General features: G+C 38.0%; 2 protein-coding genes across 5 annotated transcripts in view; both read right to left on the bottom strand.

Annotated features, from left to right (window-relative positions):
- Positions 1–10,885, bottom strand: part of abhd16a (abhydrolase domain containing 16A, phospholipase) — a 45,402-nt gene extending 34,517 nt beyond the window's left edge. Inside the window, exons 1-6 of the mRNA XM_057834325.1 lie at positions 10,762–10,885; positions 3,618–3,674; positions 3,072–3,138; positions 2,813–2,899; positions 1,449–1,534; positions 1,292–1,365 (exon numbers count right to left, since the gene is read on the bottom strand). Coding sequence (XP_057690308.1) covers positions 1,292–1,365; positions 1,449–1,534; positions 2,813–2,899; positions 3,072–3,138; positions 3,618–3,674; positions 10,762–10,863 — 473 coding nt within the window. The 5' untranslated portion in view covers positions 10,864–10,885. The remainder of the gene's footprint in view (positions 1–1,291; positions 1,366–1,448; positions 1,535–2,812; positions 2,900–3,071; positions 3,139–3,617; positions 3,675–10,761) is intronic.
- A 2,914-nt stretch (positions 10,886–13,799) lies between these two features.
- g6fl (g6f-like) overlaps positions 13,800–19,684 on the bottom strand; it is a 56,995-nt gene continuing 51,110 nt past the window's right edge. For 3 of the 4 annotated variants that reach the window (XM_057833373.1, XM_057833375.1, XM_057833376.1), the window contains 4 exons: positions 19,127–19,249; positions 18,936–19,009; positions 18,733–18,759; positions 13,800–14,386 (listed from right to left, as the gene is read on the bottom strand). In XM_057833373.1, coding sequence (XP_057689356.1) covers positions 14,339–14,386; positions 18,733–18,759; positions 18,936–19,009; positions 19,127–19,249 — 272 coding nt within the window. In that variant the 3' untranslated portion in view covers positions 13,800–14,338. The remainder of the gene's footprint in view (positions 14,387–18,732; positions 18,760–18,935; positions 19,010–19,126; positions 19,250–19,684) is intronic. The other variant, XM_057833374.1, reaches the window with a different exon arrangement.

The raw sequence follows: 19,684 nt of genomic DNA, 5'->3' as shown, positions 1-19,684 counted from the left end.
AGAATAGGGCCTCATTACTATAGACTGAAGTGCTTTTCTTTTTGTGAATTTTTTTTTTTTTTTTTGGGAGAGATAGGAATATTATTTTTGTTGTGCTTTCACTAAACGATACTTACATTGGGGAGAGCAAGTATCTGATACACTGCCAATGGGTTTTCCCATTGGCTGTGTATCAAATACTTGTTCTCCCCACTGTCTGTTTGTTGTGAAGGAGTTGCCAATAAACGGCGCGGTCCAAAGAACGCCTGTGTCCACTCGCCTTTACTGTATTAAATATATCTGTACATATCTTACCCAAAATACAACAAATACAACACATAATTGCCACTAAAAGAAAGAAAACTTGCCGAAATATGTGTGGAGCACAAATAGCAATTTGCGTTGCATTGTGAATACAGCATAAACGTCTCACAACTACTAATTCTCCCACGTTTTGAAGAAATAACATGAGTATGGAACGGCGCTGCCCCCAAGCGGCCGGTGGCATTCTCTTCACTCTTAATGTCCATAAACGGCCTCACTGTATAGATGGTCATTCACCCAAGCGCCAGCAGAGGGCGGCAAAACTCCATAACAACAAGTGAGCTTTTCACTGAACAGTCATTTAAATCTGTCTGAGCGGGACATCTGCGTTAATTGCGTCAAATATTTTAACGTGATTAATTAAAAAAATTAACGCCTGTTAACACGATAATTTTGACAGCCCTAATATATATATATATATATACACATATATATACATTTTTAAAAATCATACTTTGGGGAAAAGGTGAGAAAAAAAACATGCCTTATATGTATCTCTTTCCAATGCTAAATACATTGAGCACACACACACACATAAAAAAATTTGGGGGGCGGGGTGCGCAACTTCGGGGTTTTTCACTTATCGCGGCTGGTTCTGGTCCCCATTAACCGCGAAAAACGAGGGATCACTGTACACTGGTCATTGTGAGTCATCCAAAGTCTTTGCTGTATTATATTTTTGCCTCTCGAATCCTGAAAGTTTTTTGATAACAAGAGGCAATATTTTCTCGTTGAGGTGTGTCGTAACCTGAAAATTCCACTTGTAGAGACATTCGTACGTAGAGGTACCACTGTACAGAACAAAAACACTTGTTCAACTTATTGGCTGCCATACACGGCGATAGAAATCCAACCTGTTTGAACTGGGAAGGCTGGCAGAGATCATTCGCTACCAGTCTCTCCCACTTCAAATGGATTAATGTCTATCACCGTAAGTGACAGCCAATGAGTTAAACTTTATACCCCAACAATAATAATAAGAGCTTACGGGTTGCTGACTTCGCTCCAGCTAAAATCTGCCGGCCAGTGAGAAAAGTCAAATGTGTAGCATTTCAATTTCTTCTACAAGTAATGCAAAAAGAGACAGAGTCATTTTACTTTTCAATTCCTTCGCCGAACATCGGTCGAAAATGACGCAAACTCACTTTGTTCTCTGGTGAGGGATTTTTCTTCGCCTCGTCCAAGATGGAAATGAATTTAACATACTGAGGGTTCTTCCATCTTCCCCAGCCTTGAGGGGAGCAAAACAAGAATGTCAATATAAAGCTCAAAGTGGTGTTCGGTTGCAGATGACTCCAAATCGACACTAAGGGTGTGCCATCTTAGGCACTGTACGATTCGATTCAGTAACGATTCAGGGTGCTACGATTTGATTATTGAATGATGATCACACTGTTGACGATGATCACGATGCATTATACATTACTAATTAATAAAGTAGCTGAACAAATTTATGTCCAATATTTATTTAGAATATCCTAATGATTCAACAGGAACGATGGAAGCATGCCCATACATCAAAAAGCTGCCCTTAAACTGCTTTTTTTACAAGAACGTGCAAAAACATTAACCATTTTAAAGGCAGCACTTATTTCTCAACATGCCTATACAGCACAGCTGACCTTGAGATGCTCTTTTTCACAAGAAGCAAAAACATTAGCTGTTTCAAAGGCAGTACTTATTTCTCTCAACAATACAATACAATTTACACTGGTGGAATGAATTCCACATTTTCTGGAAACAAACCAAGTGTCTTTAGAAATAAGACATGAACTTGAGTTTTAACCAATATACTTGGTTTTCACAGATTTCTGTACTATTTCACATGTTTGTAGTAGTATTGCTGTACTTAATCCTGGTTTTAAACGTTCTGCATCTGGAATAACTTTTGTACACCACCAAACAACGCACAACTTGACATGGAATACATGTTAACGAAGTCGCTAATTAGCATAGCGCTCGGCGCTAACTGGTAACATCTCAAAACAACAATAAAAGCTAAACAGTACAAGAGGGTTCGGGTACTCACCTCTTATAGACGCACACAGGACTTATCAACACATTAGGGGCATTTTCCAATTAACAAGACTTGAACCTACTGCGGGACAACTGAAAGGATAGGAGCAACGAACTATCTCCCGCTCGCTTAAAAAAATAACTTGCACACAGAAGTGGAGCCAAAGCAAGACCGCCGGGTCCCTGCCTTTCATACACAAATTCATTTTCCAGTCTTTTGAAAAGGAGTACATCTCTCACTCAGCAACCAGCTGGATCCATCATAATGTTGCGCGTGCGTCCATTAAAGGTGTCCGGGCGGCAAACGTGTCTTGAATTTCGTTCTGCTACTAGCGGCTGTCATTAAGTTATTAGGGAAAAATCATCGTTTTTGAACATTTATGAATCGTGATGCATCTAATAATTGATTTTTTGGCACACCCTTAATCCACACTGTTATTTTGTTTACAGACATAACATTAGATAATTACCCAGTACATTTGTGAGGCCTTACCTCGGAGGCATGCCACTCCAAGGAGACACAGAAGCGTCGTCGCCACGTACTGACTCACTGGTGCCAACTTCGTGCTGCAGATGTAGCCTGAGAACAGGCACAGGATGAGCATGAATCCATAGCACCAAAGGTTTTGGTCATAGCTACAGTTTTGATTCCAAAACTAAACAAGCAGCAACTTTAATCCTGTTTCAAATGACAAATGCAAACACAAAAAAATGACTCTTTTTTTAAATAAGTAAAGCTTTATTTTTCTTACCTTTTCCATACAGATAGCATAAGAGCACAGGAGAGCTGCAATAGGACAGATACCACAGAGCTGAAGCCTGGAGGAATCACAAAGTATTGTTATCAACATATTTCCATTAATCATAGCAGCCCCTATATGACAACTTGAATATCATAAAGTTCTAAATAGTTAAAAAGGGAATGACTCTTTACTCTTTATTTTCAAAAATAACTTTATAACTTTAAAGTAGTATAGATACATTAAAATACAGGTGAACTGTGATATATTGAAAATACATTTCTGTATTGGCAATGTTTTTCTTGAAAATACAGAAGTTTAAAGTCACAGCAAAGAATGTACTTATTAAAAAAAAAAAAAAAAAAAAATATATATATATATATATATATATATATATCCATAGCTCATACGACTTGCATCTTAAACTATATGCATACACTATATCTACATTATACAACTCTACTCGGGATTACAACAATAATTACATGTTGTCCTTATTTACCAGTGTGTCCCAAATAACATAAACGTATATAATTTTTTCTGCAATTTCATACTAACCCATCCGAGAATGCTATCAGTGTGTTTCTCCAAGTTCCCTGGCTGGTAGTTGAATGCCTGTACAAAATGGGATACAAAATAAAAAAACAAATTACAAAAAGTGGAAAACCACAATTCAATCAACATTTAATTAGAAAATCCCTTAAAACTATTCTTGCAGTCTTCCCTAGAAATTGCGAAAAACCAAAAATATTTGCTCCAGTGTTAATTCCATTAAAAATACAGCATATTTTCTTAAAGAGGCACTGAAGTCATGTTCCATTTCTTGGAACTGTTTCATGTATAAGATGGGTCGAATTGGTTGTGCGCCCAGGTTGAAGTGCATTATTGGTGTCTTTTTTTTTTTCTTTTTTTTTTTTTGACTATAATAGCATTTACAAATGAATTCGCTCTGCAAACGGTAGGTTTGGAAACTGATCCCGGTGTAATGGCACACATTACATTATTATGCCTTCTTCGTTCTTCCTCTAGGCCCACTAATATTGGAGGCAAGAGCTGAGAAACAATTCTTAACTGAACCAGACCAAGCATATTTAAATATTGCAGTATTTAAATGCATGCATTTGCTGTGGTTAAGTACAATACTTTTGTCACACAACCAGTTCCTGCCTTTGGCATTTTTCATCCCGCAACCTCCAGCCCCCCACCGCTGCTCGCAGGCTAGCCGGCTGAGAGGCACTTTGTTTGGCTTGTTTGAGGGCAAAAGTCAGCCTACTCACCTGGTTCTAAATCAACTCCCCCCAGCCCCCCCAGTTGTTCACCATCTAGCCAGCCAAGAGACAGTTTACATGGCTTGTTCGCCGGCAAAAAACGGCCTCCTCGCAGGATTCTCAATTGACTTTATTTTTCCCTATTGCATTTTTGTCGCCTCTGGACGTCTGCAATATGAGGTTGACCTCCAGGCTTGACGCACCATGTGAATATGTCTGCTTCAAGCTATTTCATTTAAGTGGAAAAAGAAATCTAAGAATTTTTCTCACCAGGAAGTCCCAGCGACCCTTGTGAGGACAGGCAGCACGGAAGATGAATGAATGAATGAAATTTAAATTGGATAGTCAGCTGCATCAAAAAGTAATAACTAAAATAGCGTAAAAAGTGACATTCGGGGCATTTTCAATGCAAATTTTTGTGCAAACTTGGTAAAATGTTATCCAGTTTTATTTAAAATGTTTATATGTAGAAAAAGAAAACACTCCGGTGTCACTATGAGCGTGTTTGCCATTTTGATTTAGCAGATTCGTATATGCTCACAGTGCTTCGGTTAAATTATACTGATTGTTAACGCTCTCTCGAAAAAGTGCATAAATAAATTATACTTGCTGTAAACCTAATACTGTATTTACTTCTCCAGTCATGGAAAAAGCACTGCTGCTGCATTGTGAATTATGTAGTGATGGGCAAAAAAAAAAAAAAAAAAAAGAAAAAAGAAAAAAAAAAAAAACCACAAAAAAACTCAACAACAACAACAACAAAAAAACCTACAACTCTGCAGCTTGTTTCGAATCAAAGTGTCGGGGATTATTGTAGTAGTCGATTGTTCGATAAACTTGTTAGTTCGAATAATCGAGTAATTGGATAAGGAACATAAAAAAATAAAATACCTGAGCCTCAAACAGTATAAACAAATAAATGAGGATCTAAGTACAAAAAACCCCGCAACAATTGGCCAACTTACATAGCAAAAGTCCGCTAGCTTAAATGCTAACATTTTTTTTTTTTTTTAACAATGCTCTTCACATATGGTTCAAACACATATACCCCCAAAAAAAGCCAAATACACCTATAAACTAAATTATGAATGTATTAACAAAAACATTAGCTCAAACAAAAACTTGACCTATGTTGTTCTTAACAGGGAGCAGCTGGATTCAGACATGTGAAATGATTTATGTCATATTCACTGTTGCCACTAGAAGGCAGTGTTTCCACCCAAATCAATAAAACAAAATGCAAACACTTTCAAAACAAACCATTACAATGCCACTTTAATTATACGAATACTCAAAGCAGCAAAATTTAATTCGAATCTTTTTTCTCATCAAATTACTCGAGTTAATCGATTAATCGTTGCAGCACTAGACTTCTGTCACGTGACTGATGACATCCAAAGCTTCATTCGTCTTGAAAATACGTTGAGCGTCACCAATCACATGACGGGTTTTGCTCGTTGATGTAAACTACGCCAGTTTAGAGTCGACACGCGCAGAGACGCGTGACTTTTCAAAGCTATTTAAGGTCTTTTTGTCGTCAAAAACGACCAGTTACCATCATTTTTCCCCCTATTGTACTGTATTGTTTTCTGGTCCATTTAGTTTGCCAATGTTAACAGAAGATAGGGTTTATTTTTAGTTATAAACATATTGATTTTTTTTTTTTTTTTCCAACTCACTTTTTGCTGCTACGACATACAATTACATGTACAGTGTAAATTGCCAATAAAGTAAATTAGGTGATTGCGTCATCGAGTGACTTTTAGGACAGCCAATAGCTAATTTGCTTATTGGGGGGGTTGGCAACACTGGACACAAAGCGGTTCGTTTCAAATTAAAATGACACTAGCTGGTATTGTTTGCCCATGGCTAGAAAGGTGGCATAAAAAAACGTAATCTATGTATGTGAGAATAACAGGCTTAGAAAATCTTTCACCTTTCGGTGAAATTCGCCATTTTGTAGTCAAAAAGGGTGACCTACGGAATTTGTGTAGATCCGAGGAAAAAAATATGTTGGGGGGGGGGTTGACCAGATGTTTATTGGTCATCAACACGCCGTAGAATTAAAGTTTAGACATACAGAATAAGGAAACACATCTATATTAAACACTAAATTTTAGCACTGCTACATTGAGGCTAATGGGGGAAAAAAAAGACAACCTACTAACCACTTTAGCCTGCTATACAACATTGTCAGTCTCCTCCAAAACCCAAACTTGAGGTTAAAAGGTGACACTTCAAACATGAAAAATCACTGGTTAACAGCATTTGCAAACGGAAAAAAATTAAAGAAAAAAAATCCATTACTGACACCACATGCAATGACAAAAAGCGTTTTTTGTAGAGTGTAAAAGTAAGAGTGTATCTTAGCATATAAATAACGATATCTGGAGTCATTCCCACATACTTCGGAATTCAGACTCTACACTAAGAATAGCTTTAAAATGACACCCTTTATGAAAAATCTGATTGGCAATGAATAATTATTATAATACTATTTTATACAGTAGTATACTATAATATTATTGCTCGATTATTATTACTTTTTTTTTTTTTTTTTTTTAACTCATTTGCTCCCAAAAACATATAAATATGTTCTATTTTTAATTGTTTCAGGGTCGCAAATTTTACATTTTTTTTTCATAAGAGACATCTTTGAGTTCTGATTCAACTGAGCTCCAAAGCACAAAGCTGAAAATCCATTTTAAAGCAATAAAACTGGCCACTGGAGGGCAGTAGCACATTTGGTAAGACCCGCAACCCGATTCAATGGCAACAAACCGCCGGGCAGCACGGCCAGGTCGCCGGCGGAAGGATGCCAGGCGGCGAACAACCAAGCAGAACAACCGAGAGGACGCCCGGGATGCCAGGCGCTGGACAAACGACCCGAACGACCGGGACCACCAGTGCAGCGGACGATGTCGTTGAGTCCGTGCTGCTCACCAAGCAGACCCCGCAGAGACTAAAAAAAAAATCCATCTTTATGAGACAGGTGGCGATGAGGGAAAAGTTTTACGGGGCTGTCGCGGCAACAACAGCGTCATCTCTTAGTTAGCTATGTGTAAATAAATTGTTACATTCCTATCAAAACCACCATTTGTCTTGTTGTTTATGTTATTTTGTAAAAGGAAAACATTCAGATGTTTGGGATGTAACTAAAAAAAAATAGCTGTGTTAAAGTCAAAGTTATGTTTGAAATGTATGCTTTCACAAAAAGCTAAATTTCTCTGTTTTTCATCAGAAATTGGAAAATTGCTCAAGCTAAGCTGTTTTCTAATGCTGATTTCTAAAAGATGGAAAAAGATATGAACTAACTTTTTTTCCTGCTGAAAGAAGAGAGTCATCTTTCTTTCGGTGGGTTTCATGTTTATATAGCAATAGAACAGAATTTCCTGTCAGCCTTGAAAAATCAGTCAAAATCCAGTAAAACTGCCGGGAGCGAAGGGCGTTGCCTTGTGAAAATGGCTGGGAGTGAATGAGTTAAGAATTGTTTGGAATCATGTTGGAAAGGCGAAGTCAGTGTTCTGAATCTGTTTACATTCCATTCTTTTGCATGAGTTCATGATATCAGCATTTGACCTCATTGTTTATTTGTGATTTATTGTTGTTAATTATGTGTTTATTTGTACTTAAAAAAATAAATAAATAAAAAAAAAGGGGGAGAAAATTATTAGATTAGTACAGTGTTTTTCAACCTTTTTTGACTCACGGCACGTTTTTACATCAGAAAAAATCTTGCGGCACACCACACACTAAAAATGTTCCAAAATTATTTGCTGTATAGTATATTTAATTATAAAATAATTTCTCAGTATGTATGTATACTTACTCGGTGTGACACTTGAGCCTGTTTGGATGAACACAAAGTCGATATCCTTATTCTTCAACAGCTCTCAGTCTTTCTCTGTTTTTATTTTTTTTTCAATAGCAGGTAGGCTTGAAAAAGCTCAGAATTATCAGACAAGGGGACTTGAGCAATGTTTTTAACCACATCAGGGCCGAGCATCTCGCAGACTTTTGCAGGCAGGTAGTATTAATGTCTCTGTCACGGTGTGGGAGTTATACATATATATATATATATATATATATAAGGGCTGTCAAACGATTAAAATTTTTAATCGAGTTAATAACAGCTTAAAAATCAATTAATCGTAATTAATCGCAATTAATCTCAATTCAAACCATCTATAAAATATGCCATATTTTTCTGTAAATTATATATATATTCTGTAAAATAAATTGTTGGAATGGAAAGATAAGACACAAGATGGATATATACATTCAACATACGGTAAATAAGGACTGTAGTGGGCATTTCACTCTACTGTCATTTAAATCTGTCTATGCTGTCCTCACTCCTAAGCGTCTACTTTTTCCAAAGCTAGACAGCTAGTGAACGACGCCATAATAATCAGACGTCTTCCTTTTTCATCTGATTTATTAATAAAATGGCCTCAAACCATTGTCCTCTTTAGACCGTCGTAAAACTACAAAAAAAAAAGTACACAAGCATTGCATTAGCAACAACGTTAGCTTAGCACGCTATACAGGTTCACTAAACATAAACAAAAAGCGTCTCATACAAAAAATATAACATTTCGCTTACTAACATAATATGTACATTATTTACAACAACCATACTTACGGACGCATCTTGTCCAAGGATCATATAAGCACAACATTACAACGTAGGCATCAGCCCGAGACGTCGTGCAGCCATATTGAACTTGCCTGGCTCTGCCAGACTATTCTCCACTGAGAGAAATAGTCTGGGAACCATCCCATTTACGGCCTTTTCGAGCAGATACAAAATCAATCAACAAATCAGATTCGTTTATTTGCGTGACGTGTTCTTCACGAGCAACGTCACTCTTGCGCGTCGAAAGTCGTCTCTTCAACAACACAGATGGTGAACGGCAGAGCCGAGAATATGTTCCAGTCCACGGTAAAATCAGTTTTAAATGACCAAAAACACATCGACACGAGTCATTGACAACAGTCTGTCTCGCGCTAGCCATGTTGAATAAACTCCGCTCTCTTCGTATGTTTACTTCCGCGCGCAGGTCCCTCGTCCTGCCGTCGCCATTTTACTAACGTCACGTCTGCCCGTCGCTGATTGGTCCACTCCGCTGTCTGTTTGCTGTGGCTTGCTCCGCCCTGGAAATTGTATCCGAGTGAATGGTGGCCAGACTCAATAGCTGGAACAGCGGTGAGTCTGGTGTACCAGGCAAATATTGAACTGGCAAGACAACAATAAACCATGTCGCAAAGCGACCACAAGAGTTCGCTGTTAGCACAAAAAGCCTTGCTGTAAAACTTACCAAAAGGCAGAATACTGTCTGAGCAGGACATGTGCGTTAATTGCGTCAAATATTTTAACGTGATTAATTAAAAAAATTAATTACCGCGCGTTAACACGATAATTTTGACAGCCCTAATATATATATATATATATATATATATATATATATATATATATGTGTGTGTGTGTATATATATATAAATGCGACATTAGATAATTTCTCACGGCACACCTGACGATCTCTCACGGCACACTGGTTGAAAAACACTGGATTAGTCGACTAATCGTAAAAATAGTCGGCTGACAAATCGGGAGAAAATTAGTCGTTTGGGACAGCCCTAGTTGTACAGAGTACATTTCCTCCACACCCTTCTCACCTTCTTAACCACTGACCCATTTTCATGCCTGGAATAATGCCTCTACATGCACAAATTGTGACATCTGGCTCAGGTGCTGGTAAAGCTCAACAGGTTAATTCTTTAAGGCGGTTAGTGACAATTTACTTTTCCAGAGTCAAATCCAGTCATGAACAAATGGCTTTTGTTCGATATCTGTTTTTAAGCTTTACAAAAAAAAGACAGAAGCCACCTCACGATAGGTTGAATATAAACACATCTACTGTATTTACAAACATGCATCTTGTAAGCTTTTAAAGCATATTTTCCGTTTTGAAACTTTGGTGCGGGTGCTTTTGTCAAATTATAAAGTAGCAGCTGTAATTTAATACTACCATGAGATATTGCTGTTCGTTCTCACAATGAAACACCAAAGGTTCCAATAACTTTTTACCTAAAAAAATAGAATAGAAAGCCTCGGTGTTTCAGAAGGCTTCATTTGCTCGTCACTATAATTATGCTAACATTAGCATTAGCAAAAGAGTGTCATTGAGAAAGTTCTCGAAGGTTGACAAACATTGAATACCAATACAACACATATAATTAACGCTTGTATTTCATATTTTTTTAAAATGCCATTCATCTCATGAAAATGGCAGCAAGCTTTCAAAAACACTTGACACTTCCGCATGTAACCTTCCGGTGGAGCTACTCGTCCAGCTAAAAGCAACCAAAACGGCTCGTATAATAACGTTAGCCACGTCGAGACAAAGGAAAAAAGATAAACATGCACCTACCATCCTGGCAATATGGGCAGTCATCCATGTCGAGGTCGGGTCGCGGTGAATTCTTTGCAGATGAGGCCCGAAAACACAACGGAGCCACATCCAGCCAGCCATGTTTCCCAGACGATGACGGAAATTTGTGATGGCCAAAATTCCCCAAACGCGGTAATTATTATTTACAGTGTAATAAAGCAACACCAAGACCTGTGACTCTATTATTTTTTATATAAATGTGGGTGTTTAGATAAGAAACTTAAATTTCATCTACCGGAACAAAAAACGATGGACAGAGTAAAATTTCAACTGAAAATATGCAATGTGCATCAAAACAAGATTATACAAATGCAAAAATCTGGGCACCCCAACAGAAGAAGAAAAAAATCAAGTCAATAGATCTTCCTTTTGCCAAAGAAAAGGCTCCTAGACGTTTCTTCTGACTACCAGTGAGTGTCTAGATTCTGTATGGAGGTATTTTTAATTGAAGTTTGATAGTTGCTGAGCATGAACAGTCTCTCCAGAGTTAAATGATGTTAAGCCGATGGGAAAAGAGTGGCTCTCTTAGAAAGTTGTACTTGCTCCTTTGTATAATACAGTGGTTCTTAATTGATGTTCGGTGAGAAAGCCTCAGGGGTTCCTTGAAGGTTAAGAAATGCAGAGTCCCATTTTGTACGCTGACTAAATCTAGGCAAAGTGGGGTTTTAGACCAGGATTTGGACTGGTTTGCCCTTATTTTGTAGGCTTTATTCCATTTTTCAAATGCTAGCCCTCTATCTAATGAAGGAGAAATCGATTTGCTCAGTGGAAGGTTGACTGGCACTTGGTATGAGGAAGTATAACAGACCTACAGACGGCGTGAACTGCATAGATAATTTAAAAAATCCGTAATTTGCGTCATTTTATGTCATATAAAAAACAGTAAGTGATGCAAGGATGCAACTATGAAATGAGAATGTAGACATGATTTAAAAAAAAAAAAAAAAAAGGAGTTTCATTTAATTTTCCAACGAGAAAATCAACAGCAAAAGGCAAAATCATTTGTAGTAAATTTAAAATCTGTAAGAAATCTGAACTAGAATTCACTTACATACTAGCTTGTTAAGTTTTCAATTAGTGAAAAAATTGTTTTATTATGAAATTCCGAAGAGTTTGGTGACGTCATTGTATTGTTGAAATTTCCAGCCCCGGCATAATTTAAAGGTACTATACGGAATTATTAGTTTTAACTTAAAATATTTCTCTACCCCATGCATGCACCACCAATGCCCTGATGAGTCCACAGAGCCCTGACATTTTAACTGAGACTGCCCCCAAGCCTTTTCTTCCCATCTCCAGAGAGTGTTCGGGTCAAACACTGGCCAAACACGTGCCTGTGCCTCAGTCTCGTCCCCGCTGGGCAAAAACACTTTTCTAATCCACTTCTCTAATCTATTTAAGACTAGCTACTAACAGTAAACAATCACGTTTGTTGTTTTTACGTTTCTGGTACTGTTTTGATGGGCCAAACACTTGCTACTTTAAATTGGTGCTCCTACAAGCATGCATGCCATTCATAACCTTACGCTTTAGGCCGGAGGTGGCTGTCGGGAGTAAAAAAGTGACAAAATCCATATATCACCTTTAAACTTTTGAACTGTTTAACGTCAATCTCAAGAAGAATCCACGCAACCCTTCATTTTTAACAAATTTCTCAGAAACAAGACTGGCCACACAGCCCCTCAACTTGATGAATATGCCACTAAAATATATCCTGCTTTTCTTGGAATGCAGTGATCTTTAATCAATATGAATAACACCTGTTGTTATCACAAAATAAATCAGTCTTTGTTATATCAGTCTAATGTACTTTCTTTCAAAATAAACCTGCATACCTCACATATAGCTTCTCCTCTTGTGAAGTACGCTGAATTTTTGAATGATGCACAGTGAACCATTTGCAGCCAATTTATGTTATAGTTCTTTAGTGGTGGTCTATGGGGTGCCTTTGACCATTCACACTATCCTTCGCCTTGTCATCTATGATATTCATGGACTGCCACTTGTGCCCTTAATAAGAATTGTGTTTGTGGTCTTCCATTTCTCATTATGATTCTCACAGTGGAAACTGACAGCTGAAATGTCAAAGATAGCTTTTTATAGCCTTTCCTTAAACTGTTATGTTGAACAATTTTTTTCATTCAGGTCATTTGAGAGCTGTTTTGAAGCCCCCCATGTTGCCACTCTTTGCTGGAGATCCAAAGAGATACACAACAGATACTGTTAAAGCGATCCATGGATAGAAAGACTTGTAGTTCTTAAAAGATAAATGTTAGTACAAGTTATAGAAATTTTATATTAAAACCCCTTTTAATGTTTTCGTTTTAATAAAGTTTGTAAAAATTTCAATCAAAAAATAAACTAGAAGCTCGCCATTGTTGATGTCAGTAATTACACAGCTCATGGTGCTGAAACCCATAAAATCAGTCGTACCCAAGCGCCAGCAGAGGGCGACAAAACCCCAAAAAACACAAGTAACAAGTGGCGATGACACTGTGCTGTCATTTTAATCTGTTTGAGCGGGGCATGTGCGTTAAATGCGTCAAATATTTTAACGTGATTAATTTAAAAAATTAATAACCGCCCGTTAACGCGATAATTTTGACAGCCCTAGTGTAAAGTAAACAAGCAGTGTTCATTGTTTTATGCCTGTTTAAAATTTTCCCTAAGCAAGTCATTCTGAATTTTGCTGAATTTTGACAACAATAATTTAAATCATAAACGTTTTACAAGTGATGACTCATAGCTCAAAAAAACGTCATTTGAGGCAGTCTTTGATCAAATACTATTACTGTACCTCAATGAAGCTGAGTCTTAAAATCGGAATGATTGATTGAAACAACAAAACAGATAAAAATATTACAATTTCTTAACTTTTAACTCATTGACTAACATTGACAGTGACAGGCGTTCAATCCATTTTAACTATGAGCAACTCTCCCTGTGAAAATGTCTATTGCTGTCAATGGCAGTTAAGCATCAAACACAGTCATGAAGAGATACAGATGGACTTTTAAAACAATTTTATGTACAACTCCCTTAACATCCAGTACACTTCTGCTTAAATAAACCTCTTCATCTCCTTTAATTCCATAATGACAAACAAAAGAATAAGCATCATTCTTGAGAACATTTACACACTTGAGTACCATTTCCAAGTCTTCCAAGGGCCAATTATAACCCCCAATTGCTGTGCTCCTAATAAAAGAGCCCCCCACTGCTGCACACAGGCAAGCAGATGTGACAGCAGCATGAGGGCGACTCGTGCGTGTGGGTGATCAGTTCTGGCGTTGAAAAGGGCGGCGTAAAGAACAACACAACACAAAAAAGGGATGTTATTCACCTTTCAACACACATACACGTAGAGACAGCCCACGCAACACAAACAGCAACATAGTCGGCCAAGCGTTTCCTGTCAGAGCGTGAAGTGATATCGTGCCACAGTGTCACCGTTATGTGCAGGCTCTGCAAGGAGAGTACCAGGCAGATGCTCCAAAAACACATTGCACGACATAGCACGCACAAACAGACAGACACAGGTGATGCTTCTATGTGCTTAGCGCTCTAGTTCCTTGTAAACGTCAACTTGTCTTGGCTTTAAATCCTAGAAAAATAAAAAACAAAGGGAGAAATTTAAAAAACATGAAAAACAACTTTTTAACACTTACAATAATATTCGAGGTAGGGATGTTCGGATGCTGATTTTTTTGGCTTCTTGTCAAGTTCAAACCACAATCCTTAGGTAGACATTTATAATTTCAGTTTTCATCATGTGTTAGACATCTCTGGCGTAATCAAACACTTTAAAATTACTTCAAACATTTCCTATTCTAGCAAGCATTAATCATCCATTATGATTATATTGATGAAATGAACTGAGATCAAATGATTGTATTGGTTATATATGAGCACAAGCAATTATTTAATAAACGCTCGATAATTATCTCAACACTTCTGATCCAATTTTTTAAAAGATATGTTTTGCCAATACAGAGCCAATCCGATATCTATATTTGTAACTACCGTAATTTCTGGACTATAAGGCGCACCTGACTATAAGTCGCCAGCCACCAAATTTGACATGAAAACAGCATTTGTTCATAGATAAACTGCACTGGACTATAAGCCGCAGTTGTCCTCATTGTATTATGGGATATTTACACCAAAAGATATTAACTGGTAACACTTCATTGACAATGGCACCGTAAGACTGTCATGAGACCAAATAACCCACCATTAAGCTTTGAACCAATTGGCTACAAAGCCTTATTGTCACTAAAAGCTTCATTTGGCCATCACTGCTTCCTTGGGGTGGACAGTCAACCTCTGCTGCCACCTGCTCTCAACTCTGTTGTCATCCAACATTCCTCCTAGCATGCGTGGCGGCGCTACAGATGTAAAAGTCATGTTCTGTGCTAATTATTTCTTCAGTTACTGTTCCAGTTGTTTCATTAATTGCTAGTTATGGTATTTGGTAACATTTTCTTGGATAGTGATGCCATAATACTGTCATAAGACAGTCATAATTATTACATTACACTGTCATAAGCATTAATGAATGCTGATAATAGATGTCAGTTAGTGTCATCCAGCAAATTATCTCACTTTTGAATGGGCGCAAAAGATCTGAGCTGGACATAAATGGATTTAGTGACATAATATGCCACATGACACATATTGACATCCGTCATAAGCATTCAGTAATGCCCATGATAGTGTCATGTCATAATTATGATGTTCTTATGACAGATGTCGCTGTCAAATAAAGTGTTACCTATTAACCCAAATAAATCAACAAATAAGCCACACTGGACTACAAGCCGCAGGATTCAAAATGAGGGAAAAAAGTAGCGGCTTATAGTCCGAAAATTAGGGAGTAAAAATAATGGGGGAAAAAAAATGTAACCATTAAATGACAAATACCGTATTGGCCCAGTATAAGACGGTGTTTTTTGCACTGAAATAAGACTGAAAAAGTGGGGATCGTCTTATATTCACGGTCTAGACGTTATACCCATTTACGACACTAGATGGCGCCAGATGTCATTGAAGCGATGTTCTGTCATGACATCTCAGCTACTCTCAAGTTTAACCAGTTTGCATTATTTTATTGCAATGTTTTTCCTTATTCAGATTTGTTTCATGACTACAGTTACAGTTAGACTTTACTTTGATGGTTAATACAATTATTGTAAATTTGTTGTTTTATCACAATAGATTGGTTTATTTACATTTCAAAAACCAGAAGCCATTCATTTACGAATGTGATTGAACTTTAGTTTACATATTTAAATGTTCAGATATTAAGATTTGAATGAGGCAAAATAACATGCTTTTTCTCTCAAATATATTGTTATAATCATTTGTTTCAGATGTACTGTAAATTATTTTCTGTAAAAAAACGAATTTGGTGTTCAAAAAGTCTTTTTTCAAACTTGAGTCTTGAAAAAGACGGGGTCGTCTTATAATCAGGGCCGTCTTATATTCGAGCCAATACGGTATTATCTTCTGCTGGTATGTCCTCAAGAAATGCTCTTTTTACAAAAACTAGTAGATGCTCTGTTACTATCATTTGTTTCTTAATAAAAGTAGTCGCACTCAGTGAACATGTTTGCCTAGAGGTTTAATTTACAGCAGCCAAAAAGCACGATGGTCCTAAAAACATATAAGAGTACAAGATCAGCCCTGATGTTGTGACCACATCCGATACTCCTAAAATACTGACATCACTAATGCTCGACACAGATGCTAGGGTGTAGGTTTGGTCTCAACATTGGTAACGACGATATACAGTGTATCACAAAAGTGAGTACACCCCTAGCATTTCTGCTGAAATTTAAGTATATATTTTCATGGGACAACACTGACAAAATGACACGCTGACACAATGAAAAGTTTTGTTTGTGCAGCGTTTGTAATAGAGTTAATTTATTTTCCCCTCAAAATAACTCAAAATATAGCCATTAATATCCAAACCCCTGACAACAAAAGTGAGTACACCCCTTAGAAACTACATACATCCCTAAATGTCCAAATTGAGTACTGCTTGTCATTTTCCCTCCAAAATGTCATGTTACTCGTTACAGGAGTACTGTCAGCATTGCTGCAGAGATTGAAGAGGTGGGGGGGACAGCCTGTTAGTGCTCAGACCATACGCTGCACTCTACATCAAATTGGTGTGCATGGCTGTCACCCCAGGAGGAAGCCTCCTCTGAAGACGGTACACAAGAAAGCCCGCCCGTATCATCAGACCATAGGACATGGTTGCAGTAATCCATGTGCTTTGTTGACATGTCTTCAGCAAACTGTTTGCGGGCTTTCTCTCTCTCTCTCTTCTTGCTCAATTTGGACATTTAGGGATGTACGTTAGGCTGGATTTTGTCAATCTTTCTGGCACTATTTATTGGTAGTGGTATGGGGTATTCTCATATCTCAAAATTCTGCTTGCATGTCAACACAAAAATACAGTGGTACCGCTACATACAAAGTTAATTTGTTCCAGGACCTTGTTTGTAAGTCAAAATGGTAGTATGTCGAGCAGGGTTTTCGTATAAGAATACATTACAATTCCACAGCCCGAAAACCTACACTAAATCCTGAATAAATACTGCTGGTACTATTGCAAATAGCAGTTACACAGACCAAAACAAATAAATTATGAATAAAAATCGTAATAATAATATAATAATACTAATCATAATAATTATAATAATAGCTGTAGCAATGTAACGAATTGGGCTCAAATGTAGCGGATGTGCTTTGCTGGTGTACTTGAACGCACCGCGTGGCTGACGTGACAGAGTGAGAGAAGTGCATTTTTTAAAGTTTTTACTTTCACTTTTCATGTTCTATGTTCTGTTGTTGGGTCAGTTGCGGTGGATAGTAGGCGTTTTGTGTTGCACAACTTCTGAAATGAATTATCAAAAACCTGACGAAGCTGGCGATCTGTTTGGCGATGTTACAATACAGTGATCTCTCTTGCTACTTCGCGCTTCAAACTTCACACCCTCAGTCTATCGCGGATTTTTTTTTTCAATTAAAAAAAAAAAAAAAAAACACATTAGCCGTCGTGTAGTCACACTCTCCCTCCTTCCTTCCCTCCCCTGCTATGTGTTGGTCAGGCAGTGCACTGGAGTTGCTTATTAAAGTTAATGATGATTGACAGACGTTTGGGTTTGATCTTGCAAGAGACGCAAACTTCAAAGCGCTGCATGCTTCAATCATTATTTAACTTGTTAAACAGTTGCTGTGGCAACTCATTTTGTGTAAGTGAGCAACTTCAGTGGATTTGAGAGGACTCACTCAGTGAAGCATTTAATAAAGCCTAACATTTTTCTACTTTATTCTTCTTTAAAAATAATTTGGTGGGACAGTAATATGTTTAAAACTTATCATAATTACTGGATTAGAAGTGCTTAAAAACATTTATTAATACCTTTTTCCTTTTTTTCACCACCTGCACTAACATTCTTGGAACCAATGTTGATTTCATTCACAAGAAAATCTGCCATGCGTACATCTTGCCGGAAAACAAAGAAACTGCCGCACTGTCATTAATTGTCATATTTCGAGCATGTCGTTGAATGTAGAAACAAATGGCATGTCAAATTTTACACCGGACGTCGAAAAGATTGTGCGTCGAAGCGTTCGTATGTCGAGGTACCACTGTATTGTATTTCTAAAAACTCGTAGGTCATGTTATTTGATTTTATTGTATGTATTGTATTACTGTTTTGATATGGTTTGGTTGAACATTTTTATACCTAATAAGCAATGTTTCATTTCCGTCAGTTTCATGTTTCTGTTTTAGCACTAGTTAACACTTGAAAATGTCTTTTTTACATATCCTAGATGTGTTGCAACAATAAACAGGGGCTCGCTGTATCACAAGTTCCCACTAACAAAAGCATTACCCCTTTATTTGTGAGAGTAGATTGCGCAATAACTCACCATATAGACTGACCCCGGTGGAAGAGCCTGTTGGGGTGGAGAGCAAAACAGCTTTTAATGAGCGACAAGCGAGGGAGACAGGGAAGTAGAAAGTAGGTAAAAAAAAAAAAAAAAAAAAGTAAACCGAAAAAGATGGAGGCGAGGTGATTGGGGAAAACGGGGAGGACATTTCATCAGGAGGGAAAATGGCCATGTTTTATCACCTGTCTGACATCTTCGGGATTCTCGTAGATGTTCTCCGTCTCGCCTGAATGAACGGACAAAGACTGCTCAATACCTGCATACACATACACACGCACGTATAGGATGCGATAGGGTCAGATTCATCACAACCCCAGAGGATGTTCCGGGCCGCATCCGTCTGAGGGAGGGAGAAAGACGGCAATAGCCTCACCTCGGCGGGAGATGCGCTTCTGTCGCCATAGCAACACAGCCGTGGCGGCGGCAACCAGGAGCACCAGAAGTAATAAAGTCAGGAGGAGGAGGTGGAGGGAAGAAGAGGGCACAGGGACGATCTCTGCCAGCCAGAGAAAAATGAGAGAAAAACTTCAATTTCTTGGAGTTGACAAGTTGTTGCTCTGCGAATCACGAGGCAGCGGGGGTGGGTGGGAGAGGGAAACGGTTGAACTCTATAAAAAAGACCCCGAGTCCCCACCCGCCCTCCAGGCATGTTACATGTATTTTCATCATTCAGCTGTCAGTCACGCGCGCAGTGGGGGCACTGGAGGAAGAAGGCGCTGTCTGACATGAATCTGACACATACACCAGACACTCAGCGATGTCACCAGAAAAAAAATCAACACCATTTAGTTGGCATCACAGCAAATTTCAGCAACTTCTCCTTTTATTCCACTCAAGACAGGGCTGTCAAACTTGTTGTTGCTCATGGGCCACATGCAGTCCAATCTGTCAAAGTAGCCAAACAATAGAATCATGGAATAATTAATACAGT

The sequence above is a fragment of the Corythoichthys intestinalis genome, chromosome 4, assembly GCF_030265065.1.
Source record: "Corythoichthys intestinalis isolate RoL2023-P3 chromosome 4, ASM3026506v1, whole genome shotgun sequence".
Lineage (NCBI taxonomy): Eukaryota > Metazoa > Chordata > Actinopteri > Syngnathiformes > Syngnathidae > Corythoichthys > Corythoichthys intestinalis.
This window is presented reverse-complemented; position numbering and strand designations above follow the sequence as displayed.